Here is a 16,205-nt window from a genome sequence, read left to right as displayed (position 1 = left end):
GTACATCCAAACCATCATCGAACCCATCGTTCTACCATTCCTAGACCGGCAAGGGAACTTGCTGTTCCAACAGGACACTGCACGTCCGCATGTATCCCGTGCCACCCAACGTGCTCTAGAAGGTGTAAGTCAACTACCCTGGCCAGCAAGATCTCCGGATCTGTCCCCCATTGAGCATGTTTGGGACTGGATGAAGCGTCGTCTCACGCGGTCTGCACGTCCAGCACAAACGCTGGTCCAACTGAGGCGCCAGGTGGAAATGGCATGGCAAGCCGTTCCACAGGACTACATCCAGCATCTCTACGATCGTCTCCATGGGAGAATAGCAGCCTGCATTGCTGCGAAAGGTGGATATACACTGTACTAGTGCCGACATTGTGCATGCTCTGTTGCCTGTGTCTATGTGCCTGTGGTTCTGTAAGTGTGATCATGTGATGTATCTGACCCCAGGAATGTGTCAATAAAGTTTCCCCTTCCTGGGACAATGAATTCACGGTGTTCTTATTTCAGGAAAAATATATCTAAAAACACAGATGATGTGACTTACCTAACGAAAGTGCTGGCAGGTCGATAGGCACACAAACATACACATGAAATTCAAGCTTTCGCAACAAACTGTTGCCTCATCAGGAAAGAGGGAAGGAGAGGGAAAGACGAAAGGATGTGGGTTTTAAGGGAGAGGGTAAGGAGTCATTCCAATCCCAGAAGCAGAAAGACTTACCTTAGGGGAAAAGAAGGGGTATACACTCGCACACACACACATATCCATCCGCACAGACACAAGCAGACATTTGTAAAGGCAAAGAGTTTGGGCAGAGACGTCAGTCGAGGCGTAAGTACAGAGGCAAAGATGTTGTTGAAAGACAGGTGAGGTATGAGCGGCGGCAAATTGAAATTAGCGGAGATTGAGGCCTGGCGGGTAACGAGAAGAGAGGATATACTGAAGGGCAAGTTCCCATTTCCGGAGTTCTGACAGGTTGGTGTTAGTGGGAAGTATCCAGATAACCCGGACGTTGTAACGCTGTGCCAAGATGTGCTGGCCGTGCACCAAGGCATGTTTAGCCACAGGGTGATCCTCATTACCAACAAACACTGTCTGCCTGTGTCCATTCATGCCAATGGACAGTTTGTTGCTGGTCATTACCGCATAGAAAGCTTCACAGTGTAGGCAGGTCAGTTGGTAAATCACGTGGGTGCTATCACATGTGGCTCTGCCTTTGATCGTGTACACCTTCCGGGTTACAGGACTGGAGTAGGTGGTGGTGGGAGGGTGCATGGGACAGGTTTTACATCGGGGGCGGTTACAAGGGTAGGAGCCAGAGGGTAGGGAAGGTGGTTTGGGGATTTCATAGGGATGAACTAAGAGGTTATGAAGGTTAGGTGGACGGCGGAAAGACACTCTTGGTGGAGTGGGGAGGATTTCATGAAGGATGGATCTCATTTCAGGGCAGGATTTGAGGAAGTCGTATCCCTGCTGGAGAGCCACATTCAGAGTCTGATCCAGTCCCGGAAAGTATCCTGTCACAAGTGGGGCACTTTTGGGGTTCTTTTGTGGGAGGTTCTGGGTTTGAGGAGATGAGGAAGTGACTCTGGTTATTTGCTTCTGTACCAGGTCGGAAGGGTAGTTGCGGGATGCGAAAGCTGTTTTCAGGTTGTTGGTGTAATGGTTCAGGGATTCCGGACTGGAGCAGATTCGTTTGCCACGAAGACCTAGGCTGTAGGGAAGGGACCGTTTGATGTGGAATGGGTGGCAGCTGTCATAATGGAGGTAAGGTTGCTTGTTGGTGGGTTTGATGTGGACGGACGTGTGAAGCTGGCCATTGGACAGGTGGAGGACAACGTCAAGGAAAGTGGCATGGGATTTGGAGTACGACCAGGTGAATCTGATGGAACCAAAGGAGTTGAGGTTGGAGAGGAAATTCTGTAGTTCTTCTTCATTGTGAGTCCAGATCATGAAGATGTCATCAATAAATCTGTACCAAACTCTGGGTTGGCAGGCCTGGGTAACCAAGAAGGCTTCCTCTAAGTGACCCATGAATAGGTTGGCGTACGAGGGGGCCATCCTGGTGCCCATGGCTGTTCCCTTTAATTGTTGGTATGTCTGGCCTTCGAAAGTGAAGAAGTTGTGGGTCAGGATGAAGCTGACTAAGGTAATGAGGAAAGAGGTTTTTGATAGGGTGGCAGGTGATCAGCGTGAAAGGAAGTGCTCCATCGCAGCGAGGCCCTGGACATGCGGAATATTTGTGTATAAGGAAGTGGCATCAATGGTTAGAAGGATGGTTTCCGGGGGTAACAGACTGGGTAGGGATTCCAGGCGTTCGAGAAAGTGGTTGGTGTCTTTGATGGAGGATGGGAGACTGCATGTAATGGGTTGAAGGTGTTGATCTACGTAGGCAGAGATATGTTCTGTGGGGGCTTGGTAGCCAGCTACAATGGGACGGCCGGGATGATTGGGTTTGTGAATTTTAGGAAGTAGGTAGAAGGTAGGGGTGCGGGGTGTTGGTGGGGTCAGGAGGTTGATGGAGTCAGGTGAAAGGTTTTGTAGGGGGCCTAAGGTTCTGAGGATTCCTTGAGGCTCTGCCTGGACATCAGGAATGGGATTACCTAGGCAAACTTTGTATGCAGTGTTGTCTGAAAGCTGACGCAGTCCCTCAGCCACATACTCCTGGCGATCAAGTACCACGGTTGTGGAACCCTTGTCCGCCGGAAGAATGATGATGGATCGGTCAGCCTTCAGCTCACGGATAGCCTGGGCTTCAGCAGTGGTGATGTTGGGAGTCGGATTAAGGTTTTTTAAGAAGGAGTGAGAGGCAAGGCTGGAAGTCAGAAATTCCTGGAAAATTTGGACAGGGTGATTTTGAGAAAGAGGAGGTGGGTCCCACTGTGACGGAGGACGGAACTGTTCCAGGCAGGGTTAAATTTGGATAGCGTCTTGGGGAGTTGGACCATTAGGAATAGGATTAGGATCATTTTTCTTCATGGCAAAGTGATATTTCCAGCAGAGAGTACGGGTGTAGGACAGTAAATCTCTGACAAGGGCTGTTTGGTTGAATCTGGGAGTGGGGCTGAAGGTGAGGCCTTTGGATAGGACAGAGGTTTCGGATTGGGAGAGAGGTTTGGAGGAAAGGTTAACTACTGAATTAGGGTGTTGTGGTTCCAGATTGTGTTGATTGGAATTTTGAGGTTTTGGGGGAAGTGGAGCTGGAAGTGGGAGATTGAGTAGATGGGAGAGACTGGGTCTGTGTGCAATGAGAGGAGGTTGAGGTTTGCTGGAAAGGTTGTGAAGGGTGGGTGAGTTGCCTTTCCGGAGGTGGGAAACCAGGAGATTGGATAGTTTTTTGAGGTGGAGGGTGGCATGCTGTTCTAATTTGCGATTGTCCTGTAGGAGGATGCTCTGAACAGCCGGTGTGGATGTGGGAGAGGAAAGATTGAGGACTTTTAATAAGGATAGGAGTCTTCGTGGCAAACGAATCTTCTCCAGTCCGAAATCCCTGAACCATTACACCAACAACCTGAAAACAGCTTTCGCATCCCACAACTACCCTCCCGACCTGGTACAGAAGCAAATAACCAGAGCCACTTCCTCATCTCCTCAAACCCAGAACCTCCCACAAAAGAACCCCAAAAGTGCCCCACTTGTGACAGGATACTTTGCAGGACTGGATCAGACTCTGAATGTGGCTCTCCAGCAGGGATACGACTTCCTCAAATCCTGCCCTGAATTGAGATCCATCCTTCATGAAATCCTCCCCACTCCACCAAGAGTGTCTTTCTGCCTTCCACCTAACCTTCGTAACCTCTTAGTTCATCCCTATGAAATCCCCAAACCACCTTCCCTACCCTCTGGCTCCTACCCTTGTAACCGCCCCCGATGTAAAACCTGTCCCATGCACCCTCCCACCACCACCTACTCCAGTCCTGTAACCCGGAAGGTGTACACGATCAAAGGCAGAGCCACGTGTGAAAGCACTCACGAGATTTACCAACTGACCTGCCTACACTGGAAGCTTTCAGTGTGGGAATGACCAGCAACAAACTGTCCATTGGCATGAATGGACACAGGCAGACAGTATTTGTTGGTAATGAGGATCACCCTGTGGCTAAACATGCCTTGGTGCACGGCCAGCACATCTTGGCACAGTGTTACACCGTCCGGGTTATCTGGATACTTCCCACTAACACCAACCTGTCAGAACTCCGGAGATGGGAACTTGCCCTTCAGTATATCCGCTCTTCTCGTTACCTGCCAGGCCTCAGTCTCCGCTAATTTCAATTTGCCGCCGCTCATACCTCATCTGTCTTTCAACAACATCTTTGCATCTGTACTTCCACCTCGACTGACGTCTCTGCCCAAACTCTTTGCCTTTACAAATGTCTGCTTGTGTCTGTGCGGATGGATATGTGTGTGTGTGCGAGTGTATACCCCTTCTTTCCCCCTAAGGTAAGTCTTTCCGCTCCCGGGATTGGAATGACTCCTTACCCTCTCCCTTAAAACCCACATCCTTTCGTCTTTCCCTCTCCTTCCCTCTTTCCTGATGAGGCAACAGTTTGTTGCGAAAGCTTGAATTTCATGTGTATGCTTGTGTTTGTTTGTGTGCCTATCGACCTGCCAGCACTTTCGTTCGGTAAGTCACATCATCTGTGTTTTTAGATATATATATATAGTAGGATTATTGCAACTTCCCACCTTATGTTCTATATTTGGGCATTTCAAGATAACAATTCTGTTTTGTAATTTATAGTTAACAATGAGTATTAAGGAGAGTGTGATGAAGTCTGGGTAGTTCCATTACTGCGATAGGTTTCACAGTCTCACACACCGCCAGATACTGCAACATTAATAATTTCTGAATGTCAATTTTGTGATGATAAAACACACCAGTTCTTTGTACATTGAAGTTTTCTTGCTTTAAAATATTTATTTAACCTGAAAATGTTTGCAATTAATTATAATTAACATTTTTAATCATTTTGACCTAAATTATTGATAACTATTGAGATTAAATTGATTATAAGAGTTTATTTTGTCTTCATTATCCTAATTTTGAAATATGACTTCACGATACCAGTAGTGCAACAAAAACTTAACCATACTACACTGGTGGGCAAAACTTGAAGAAAGTATTTTTTGAATGATGTGTCACTGGAAAGTGATATAGCTCAATGAAAGTTAGACCATACATAGAAAGAACTGGTACAGTATAGCACAGAAGGCAAATAAAAAATATGCAAGGAGATGAAATGACACTTTTATTGAAAATCCTTGAAGTCACTGCAATTTATGGAGGCCTTCTGGTCATTAAAAAAGGCGGGATGCTGTTCTTAATAGTGTGTGTGATTACTTCAGACAGCAGAGCATGCTCTGCTACTCCCCTGCTGTCCCGAAGATTTGTAATGAGTTCTCGTGGCAAGGCGTTCCATTCCTCTACCAATGTGTTTGACAACTGCTGGAAGGTCATTTGTGACATGAACATGGCATATCTATCCTCGATTTATCCCACTCATGAAACTTCCTGGCAGATTACAACTGTGTGCCACACCAGGACTCAAAACTGTGGTTCTTTACCTCTTTCAGGCAAGAGGTCTAGCTATTGAGCACTTCAAACAGTACTCATGACCTGTCCTCACAGTTCTACTTCCCTCTTTACTTTGTCTCCTACCTTCCAGACTTCACAGAAGTCCTCTTGCATAGCTTTCCGGACTAGCACTTTTGGATGAAAGGATAATGCTGAAATATCGCTCAGCCAGGGGATGGTTTCCTCCTTGGCATCCCACACATGCTCAATGGGATTTATGTTGTGTGGGCATTAGCAGGCCAGTCCAGTCGCCAAATATCTTCTCATTCCAAGACCTCTTCCGCCTGTGATGCTGTCGTGCATTGTCATTCATAAAAATGAAGTCAGAGCCCATTGCACATTGGAAAAGAGTACAGTGTCATAAGAATTGACTGAGGTACTCTATCCTCTGTAAGCTTCTTCATCTCCTAATAACTACTGCAACCTAAATTCACTTGAACCTGCTTACTGGGTTATTTGTTGGTCTCCCTCTACAATTTTTACTCCCCCCCTTTTCTTCCACTTTCTCTTTCTCTCTCTCTCTCCCTTCTAATACTAAATTGATGATTCCTTGATATCTCAGAACGAGTCCTTTTAGTCAGGCAGTCAAGTTATGCCACAAATTTCTTTTCTCCCCAGTCCTATTCAGCACTTTCTCATTAGTTACACGATCTACTCATCTAATCCTCCGCATTATCCTTTAGCACAACATTTCAAAAGCTTCTGTTCTCTTCTTCTCTGAACTGCTTATTGTATGCACTGCTGTACATGGTTACACTTCGAACTAATACTTTTGCAAAGGCCTCCTAACACTTAAATTTATTTTTGATTTTAGCAAATTTCTTACTATTGGTAGTGTACATTTTATACTCTCTTTAGCTCAGCCATTGTTAGTTATTTTGCTGCTCAAATTGCAAAACTCATCTACTTATTGTAGTGTCTCATTTTCTAGTGTAATTTTCTCAGCATCAATTGATTTAATTCAAATAGATTCAATTACCCTTCTTTCACTTCTCTTCTAATCTCTTTTCAAGACACTATCCATTCCATTCAGCTGCTCTTCCAAGTTCATTTCTATCTCTGAAGGAATTACAGTATCGTCACCAAACCTGAAAGTTTTTATTTCTTCTCTCTGGACTTCAATTTCTTCTCCAAATTTTTCTTCTGTTCTCTTTATTGCCTTTCAATGTACAGATTGAATAACGCTGGGGACAGGTTACAACCCTGCCACACTCCCTTCTCATCCAGTGCTTCCCTTCCATGCTCTTCGACTCTTATAACTGCCGTCTGGGTTTTATACAAGTTATGAACAACCTTTCTCTCCCTTTATTTTTCCTCTGCTACCTCTCTCTATGTCTATAAATGCTGTAAACATGTGGTTTCCCTTCTTTAACCTATCTTCTGAGCCATAGGATCAGTATTACCTCGTGTGTTCCTACATTTTCTGGGACCGAAACTAATACTTGCTGAAATTGGCTTCCACCACATTTTTCATTCTTTTGTAAATAATTCGTACCAGTTTTTTTGCAACTAACACTTCCTAATCTTAAAACTCAATGATGTGTACTTCTGTCAGCCCCTGCGTTGTTTAGAATGTTTAATATATGAAATTTATAACAAACTGGAAACACTAGGTAATTAGCTGGTAATGATATAACTATCTCTACCATGTATTTGACAGAAAATTGCAGAGAATCCAGGAAGATGTAGCTATACACAGGCAACATGGCATGGGTTCTTACCTGCCCGTCTTCGGCTACTGAGCCGCCTCGGCAAACGATTCGTTCCCGTACGCAGCTTGTGGCTGCGAGACGAGAACGTTGACGACGTGCTGGAAGAACACTTGCCGGTAACCAGTGTCGGCTTCTTGCACTTCTTGGACGCTCGAGCTGGCCTCGGCTGGAAGAAGACAAAGTAGTAAGTGCATTTGACTATCATCAAATCAGTACCATTAGTGGAATATCAGTACAATGTGATTATAAATATTGAACAATGTCAGTAGGCTATGTTTGATAACAGAGGTCATATAAAATGAGTAAGAAAAAAGGTATTGGAAAAACTTTCAGGGAGCATTCCTTACACGTAGGAAAAGAAATTACACTATATACCTTGTCAGTCCAAAAAGCTTGGAGACTGGATTAATTAAAAAATAGAGAAAAGTTAAGATGGTGATGTAATGCTTTAGCTGTTTTACAGCGTGTTCCCCCACTTGACTACAATGCACAGAACATTTATACAACAATGTGAAATTGTCAGAAAACTCCTTCTTTTGGATGTTGTGCGACTTGCTCGTCACACTGGCTTGAATTTCGGGTGGATTGCCAAAGCATTGATCTTTGTGTGAATTTATACTTTTTATCATTTTGTGGTAGGTTCATATTGATAACACCTAGCCTGGTCATGCGTGACGATGTTTCCCGTAACAGAATTGTCCATGTGTCTATCAAGCTACGGCAGGGGTCCATGCATCACTACTTTTGTTCGTAGATCAAGATTTGCGGAATAAACTTTGCACGCCCATTTCCCTTGTTCAGACGTCCTGGAAAAGGTCTTTAATAATTTATTTAGAGATATTACTTCATTGCGGTATCTGAAAGAACAAGGTATATACACTATGGTCGAAGTTCTACTATTAAAGACTCATTGCTCACAACTAATTGGTCAAATGCACAAATGGTATAACTGGAAAAGGATTTATTATGAACAGAAAGGCAGCCTAGAGCGTGAGTTACTGTGAACAGTTCAGTGATAGAATTCTTCTCATGAGAACAGACAGCAAACCAACGCCGACAACAATGGTTCAGGTATACATGCCGGCAGCGCAAGCAGCAAATGAAGAGGTAGAGGAAGTATATGAGGCTACTGAAGGGGCGATTCAGTACGTAAAGGGGGTTGAAAATCTTAGTCATGGGGGTTTGGAATGCGGTTGTAGGCAAAAGAATACAAGGAAGGGTTAGGAGAGAATATGAGTCTCTTATTAGGAATGAGAAAGAAGAAAGAATAATTGAGTTCTGCAACAAATTCCAACTAGTTATAGCGAATATTCTGTTCAAGAATCACATGAGAAGGAGATACACTTGGAAAGGCCAGGTGATATGGAAGGTTTCAGTTAGATAACATCATGATCATGCAGAAATTCCGAAATCAGATACTGGATTGCAAGGCATACCGAGCAACAGATACAGACTCATACCATAATTAGCGGTAATGAAGAGTTGGCTGAAGTCCAAGACACTAGTCTGGAAGAATCCATGCACAAAGAAGTGTGATACGTAAGTAAAGTACTAAGCAACTAAGAAATACACTTAAAGCTCTCTGAGGCTACAGATACTGCAATGATGAATAGCTCAGCAGACAGTTCAGCTGAAGAAGAATGGACAGCTCTAAAAAGTGCAATCACAGAAGCTTGAAAGAAAAACACAGGTACAAAGAACGTAACTGTTTGAAGACCAAGAACCAAATGTTCGGATTAAGAAGGGTATAAGTCCGGGTGCAGTCTTCGAGTCTACTGTTCAATTTATACACCGAGGAAACATGGCGGAAATAAAAGAAAGGTTCAAGAGTAAAAAAAAATGGCTCTAAGCACTATGGGACTTAACATCTGAGCCGGCCGGTGTGGCCGAGCGGTTCTAGGCGCTTCAGTCTTGAACCACGCGACCGCTGCGGTCGTAGGTTCGAATCCTGCCTCGGGCATGGGTGTGTGTGATGTCCTTATGTTAGTTAGGTTTAAGTAGTTCTAAGTTCTAGGGGACTGATGACCACTGATGTTAAGTCCCATAGTGCTCAGGGCCATTTGAAGCATTTTTGATGGTAGTTCGATAGAAGGTGGAAAAGGTGAAAAGATTAGTGGAATAAGGTGGATGCAGAAGCACTTCCCGATCAATTCCTGAATAGTGTTTTGTATCAGTCTAGCAGAATGCGGTCGGGCGTTATTGTGGAGTAACATTACTTCACGCAGTCCTCCTGGTCGTTGTTCTTGGACTGCGTCTGCAACACGTCTCAGTTGTTGACAATAAATGTCAGCAGTGATGGCTACACCTTCTGGGTGCATGACATTATCTTTTGTGGATGAGCGCAGCTCTCTGAGTGAGGAGTTGCTAGTTTGTTTTGGGCTCACCGATTTCTTCCTTTTCCTCATGTTAGCAGAAAGACACCATTTCTCGTCACCAGCAACGATACATGACAGGAGCAAATTGATGACGAACAAGCACAGATGCACATAAGCCCACTCACTGATTTTTGTGATTTTGACTTAGAGCATGAGATACCCCTATACCAGATTTTTGAATCTTACCGGCTAGAACATGCAACTGTGGAATGGTCACAGTTCATCACACCTGCCAGTTCTCGAGTAAAATGATGTGGATCATTGTGAATTAATGTGTTTAAACGATCTTCATCAAACCCCGAAGATCTTCCTGAGTGTGAAGAGTCACTAATGTCGAGACGATCATTTTCGAACCGAGAAACCATTTTCTTGCCGTGCTCTGAGCAATCAAATTATCTCCACGGCGCAAATGTTTTTGGCTGCTTCCGCTGCCATCACTCCCAAATGAACTCAAACAGCAGAATATATCGGAAATGTTCCCATTTATCCACTTGATCCACAGCTCCACGCACTATCTCCAAATGATAAAATGACAATATGTTAAATCAAATAGAAACAAGGAACTAGAAATAAAAAAAACAATCGACAAATAAACGCATAGTGACCGGAATATCGACTTGCAAAACAAGAACGCTACGAACTTATGCACAAACCTAGTATAACTCACTAGACAGCGTGGCTAACTGAGAGCATATATCAAGTTTGTATCCATCCAGTATTTGAGAATAACAGTACTTAGTGACTTACAATGTTCACACTTAATTTCAAACCTTTACGAAATTGTTTCTCGCCGACATCTTCCACGAAATAATAAGATTAAATGTGTATTGCTTACTACATTTTCGCTGTCCATGCAGTAAAAGTGCCGCATCAGGGATGACGCTTTAATTTATTATTTCTTTACCGTTAATTATCGCAACACATTTTTCAGGTAGTATTCACATATATCACTGAATGTACGTACAAAACTATGAGGGTTGCCCAGAAAGTAATGCACCACATTTTTATCTCAACCGAAAACAATGCTACGAATGCGAAACGTTACGTATGTATTATTTGAATTCTCCTGAGCGATCGTGCCAAGTTTCCGTCACTTCCGATAGATAGCATAGCTGCAGGACTGTTTCAAAATGTACGTTACAAGCAACGCGCCGTCGTCGAATTTCTCACTGCAGAAAAAGAAACTGTGGGTAATATTCACAAATGCTTGTGCAAGCGTTTGCTGTCGACAGAAGTACAATTAGTCGCTGGGGACGGTAGGTGAGGTCATCAGAAGGCGGTTCGGCGGAGGTCCACGATCAACGGCGGTCGGGGAGACCATCTACGGGTGTCACACCTGTCATGCTGCAGCGAGCTGAAGTCGTCATCCGCGAGGACAGACGCATTACGACTCGGCAGTTGGCGCTGCACATGTCAATCATTGAACACAGTTAATACGGTGAAGCACTGGCTCCGACGTTAATTCAAGGATTGGTACCGCCAGGACATACACGCCCTCGTTTTGCGCTGGAGGAAGGCATAGAACGGGGTGGAGATTACGTGGAAAAATTGGGTGTGTATGCAAAACATCCTTTCATGTGTGTAACTCTCATTATGTTCAATAAAGAATTGTTGAAGAAAAAAATGCGGTGCATTACTTTTCTGGCAACCCTCGTTTATCATTGTACGATTTATCATATGACGTCATAGTCAATGAGATGGCCGGCTTTACTGGCCGAGCGGTTCTAGGCGCTACAGTCTGGAACCGCGCGACCACTACGGTCGCAGGTTCGAATCCTGCCTCGGGCATGGATGTGTGTGATGTCCTTAGGTTAGTTAGGTTTAAGCAGTTCGAAGTTCTAGGGGACTGATGTGGTGGCGCGCCAACTCGACACATCTGTACCAGATAGAATACATCTGTGATGTGACTGAACGTGATGTCAGAGCTCATCCTCCCCTCCCCGAAATTACGGGAGTTAGGTGACTCGAGTGTAAGCAGATGTGGTACCAACTCCATCGAGCGACCTAGCAAGGCCTCATTGCTTCCATGCCACGACAAGTTGCTGCTGCTATCCGTGCCGAAGGTGGACATACCGGCTCTTAGATACGTGGTCATAATGTTGTGGCTGATTTATTAAATGCGTAGTGGAAGGGCTAATTACACTTCCTGGCAGATTAAAACTGTGTGTCGGACCGAGACTCGAACTGGGAACCTTTGCCTTTCGCGGGCAAGTGCTCTACCATCTGAGGTACCCAAGCACGACTCACGCCCCGTCCCCAAAGCTTTACTTTTGGAAAAATCCCCCAGGTTGTGGCAAAGCCATGTCTCCGCAATATACTTTCTTCAAGGAGTGCTAGTTGTGCAAGTTTCGCAGGAGAGCTTCTGTGAAGTTTGGAAGGTAGGAGACGAGGTACTGGCGGAAGAACAGCTGTGAGGACGGAGCGTGAGTCGTGCTTGGGTAGCTCAGATGGCAGAGCACTTGCCCGCGAAAGGTAAAGGTCCCGAGTTAGAGTCTCAGTCCGGCACACAGTTTTAAATGGTTCAAATGGCTCTGAGCACTATGGGACTCAACTGCTGTGGTCATAAGTCCCCTAGAACTTAGAACTACTTAAACCTAACTAACCTAAGGACAGCACACAACACCCAGCCATCACGAGGCAGAGAAAATCCCTGACCCCGCCGGGAATCGAACCCGGGAACCCGGGCGTGGGAAGCGAGAACGCTACCGCACGACCACGAGATGCGGGCACAGTTTTAATCTGCCAGAAAGTTTCATATGAACGCAAACTCAGCTGCAGAGCGAAAATTTCATTCAGGGTTAATTGTAATTTGTGAAAAAAAGACTTACTTGGAAGAGTACAGAGGTGAACTCGAAGCTGCCCGGCCTGGGCTTCAGCTTGGAGACGGAGCGGCGAAAGGCGCGCTTGAGGCCGCCCCCAGCGCCCCCTGGGGCGTACAGGCCCTTGCGGTGCTTCTGCTGCTTCTTGCGCTGGCGTCGCATGATGCTCTTGCTGCGCTGGTACAGCTCGTCGCGCGTCAGCGTGAACGCCAGCTTCAGGAGGAACTCTTTGTAGATGGGCTTGAGGTCGTTGAAGGACATGCCCTCGGCGTCGATGATGGCGTCCAGGATGTCGTCGGTGGAGTGCAGCCCCTCGTGCACGCGGAACTCGGTGAACAGCTCGTTGAAGCCGAGCGGGCTGCTGCCGCCGTCGCTGCTGTGCAGGGTGCCGCCCCCGCCGCCCCCGACGCCTCTGGCAGCGCAGTCGCCCACGCCGACGCCGCCCGCCCCACCACGTCCACTGTACCTGCACGAGTGCCGAGTAATCCTTATTCTAAAAGGGTCAATCAAAAAGTAATGCCTGCTAGTTTGTCCCCCTTCAATGCAGTTTGTTAAGCGCAAAATTTCAGTTTGGTGCAATTTCGCCAAGCTTCGTCTCCAATCCAATACAGTAGTAGTTTGTGCGTCAACAGATGCCAGTACCAAAGTCGCTTGCAAAATGACATAAAGCGATGTTGTATTAGACAGCGCCATTCACGTCAACGAAAGACTGAAACCTGAGCCAAAACATTACGAATACCTGCTTAATATCTTGTTTGTCCGTCTTCGGAACGAAATGGGTTCTGCGTATAAGGGATTCGAGAGTTTGCTGGTGGGTTTGCGGAGGTATCTGGCATTAGATGTCTACGCACGGGTCATGTAATTCGCGTAAATAATGGGCCGCTGATTTGTGTACAGGTGATGGCACCCGATAAAGACCCAGATAGGTTCCATAGGATTTACATCAGGCGAATTTGGTCGTCGAGACGTCAACCTGAGTCCACTATAATGCTCCTCAAATCACTGTTCAAAAACGGATCTATGCACTACGGGACTTAACATTTGATGTCATCAGCCCCTAGACTTAGAATTACTTAAACCTAACTAACCTAAGGACATCACACACATCCATGCCCGAGGCAGGATTCGAACCTGCGACCGTAGCAGCAGCGCAGTTCCGGACTGAAGCGCCTAGAAGCGCTCGGCCACAACGGCCAGCTCAAATCACTGTATAACGGTTCTGATTCCGAGACACGGACAGTTAACTGCTGAAACATGACATCGTCTTCGGGAAATACATCAACTTTGAAGAAATGCAGGTCGTTCCGAGCTGTCAACGTGTCTTCGATTACAACCACAAGTCTCACGCAACCGCAGGGTTATGTCTCCCGCACCATCATACTGCTCCCACCAGTCTGCATGCGTGGTACGCTGCACGTTCCGAGCCGCCATTCATCTCGATGACGGCGTTTGTGGAGACGACCATTGACCTAGTGTACCAAAAATTTGATTCGCCACAAGAGCCGACACGTTTACACTGATCGACGGTCGAATCACGATGGTTCCGTGCCCACTGCAATCGTAATTGACGATGTCTTTGGGTGAACATGTATACACGGAGGGATGGTCTGCTGCGGAACAATGTACGATGAACGCGTGCTCCGAAAAACTTGTGCGTGCACCAGCGTTGTGCTCTTTCGGCAGAGATGTCACAGATCTCCATCTGTCCTTTTTTACAGGGTAGACTACTCCGAACCCCACGTTCTGTGAAGAGTCGTGGAAGTCGAACCATTTATCACCTAGTGGCAGCTTCAGTGACCTCCTGCGTCTCTCCGTATATGATCACGACAGTGTCACATGAATATTCGACCAGCTTCTCCGTTTTCGAGATACCCATTCACGGGCTCTGCGTAATAACAATTTGACCTTTGTCAAAGTTTCTTATCTCAATGGATCTTCCCATTTGGGGCCCATATCTTCACTAGTGTGATACCCCTCTGTGTCTGCATACTTTTATTACCACGTCACGTGCCCGCAACGCCACAGGCGGTATTCAGCGCCGCCGTGGGCAGTGGTCACAACGTTTTGGCTTACCACTGTTTGTGTACTGTAATGCAATTATGGATATCAGCACTGTTAAACGATGGGTTGGTCGCTGTAACGAATCTGAAGGGCAAATACCGTTGGCTGACGAAACATGGAGCGGCAGGCCACTGACTTCAGTAATTCCACATAACATTCCGCGAATCGATAACATCATTTGTGGTCACCACCGGATGGCTGCAATTGATTTGAGTCCCACTGCCTCCCTACACCAAAAAGCAGTGTCATGACTATCATTCAACGGTAATTTTTGAGAACATTTCTTGTGGAGAACAGTGGTCTGGCTAAAAGAGCTTTAAAAATAGACCCTGCATGGGGGCTTAATTATATAGATACGAAATGCAAATACTCTTAATTTTTTTTTTAGTTGTCTGTCCGGTTACCCTGTCTCGTAAACGGTTGGCCCTGACTAGTTTTAGTACGCAATCTGACTGCATAGAATAACAACAAAGAATGAAATGAAATTTTCCGTTAACACAATTAATTAATTAAGTCCCCAGCAACTATAAAACGTACGAAACCAAAGCACAAGTGTAACTGTTCTGTGTGTGGAAGTCTGATTCAACGTACACATCTGGCACGGTTCTTCTTCAATAAGACAAGAAATTTTAAATACCATTTATACTGAAGTAATTAAAAAAAATAGAAATACTATAATTGCGTAAGGAAACCAGAATTACACTCTAATACAAGAACACAAGCCAGATGCTATGTTGACTGAACCTGTAATGACGCATTATTTAAGACATTGAAATAATAAAAAGAAAAGGGAATTTTTTTTTACCTTCATATATATTGACGAAAAGCACTTTGATCATTACAATATCTCCATTCAAACAACATCTGCTGTCTAGCCCATCAAACAACTGCATAAAACATGGAACAAGCACTCCCTACTACAACATCTCAACACCGACTCACAACTACCACATCTCGATAAGCACTCTCCACCACGACTTCTCGACAAGAACTCTTCACTACGACATCTCAGCAAGCACTGACTACTACGAGTTCTCGACAAGCACTCTCCACCACGACTTCTAGACAAGAACTTTTCACTACGACATCTCACCAAGCACTGACTACTACGAGTTCTCGACAAGCACTGCCAGTGGAGGCGGCGGAATAAAACTCTTTGGCGCAATCTCTGGCGCTATGGCTCAGTGTAGTCACCTTTCAACCCTAACAGTCTCGACAGAAAAAACATTTGTTTAGGTAAGTTTTTACCATCCTTAGACCTCCTCATTCCATGATGGGAGGTGGTGGCGGTGAATAGGGCGGATGTTGTAAGCAGTTATTTAGTAAATGGGATACTCAAACGTTTGTGCAACTTGGATACCAGGAATGTTATGCAATCAGAACAAAGGGAAAAGTAAAACAATTGCGTCCCAACTGTTCCAGCAATTCCGTTTGCAGGGAGAGGAGTTCCTAGAAAAAAGTTGTTACCAGAGACGAAACACGGGTACATTTTTTTGAGTCAATATCGAAGACACATCAATGGAGTGGTATCACAGGAATTCATCAAAGAAGAAAAAATTCAAAAGTGTGCGATCAGCTACACTATTCTGAGATAAATAGGGAATCGTTATTGTTTTTTCTGGAGCAAGAACGCATAATAAATTATGTCCAATACGTCAGAAC

At 45.3% G+C, this 16,205-nt stretch overlaps 1 protein-coding gene across 1 annotated transcript in view; it reads right to left on the bottom strand.

The window, feature by feature from the left end:
- The window catches only part of LOC124712385, a 719,796-nt gene that overhangs the window by 20,167 nt on the left and 683,424 nt on the right, over positions 1–16,205 (bottom strand). Inside the window, exons 13-15 of the mRNA XM_047242681.1 lie at positions 12,938–12,969; positions 12,492–12,892; positions 7,298–7,454 (exon numbers count right to left, since the gene is read on the bottom strand). Coding sequence (XP_047098637.1) covers positions 7,298–7,454; positions 12,492–12,892; positions 12,938–12,969 — 590 coding nt within the window. The remainder of the gene's footprint in view (positions 1–7,297; positions 7,455–12,491; positions 12,893–12,937; positions 12,970–16,205) is intronic.

The sequence above is a fragment of the Schistocerca piceifrons genome, chromosome 8 (genome assembly GCF_021461385.2).
Source record: "Schistocerca piceifrons isolate TAMUIC-IGC-003096 chromosome 8, iqSchPice1.1, whole genome shotgun sequence".
NCBI classification, from domain to species: Eukaryota; Metazoa; Arthropoda; class Insecta; order Orthoptera; family Acrididae; genus Schistocerca; species Schistocerca piceifrons.
The sequence above is the reverse complement of the archived record's forward strand: the minus strand, read 5'-3'. Positions and strand labels throughout refer to the sequence as shown.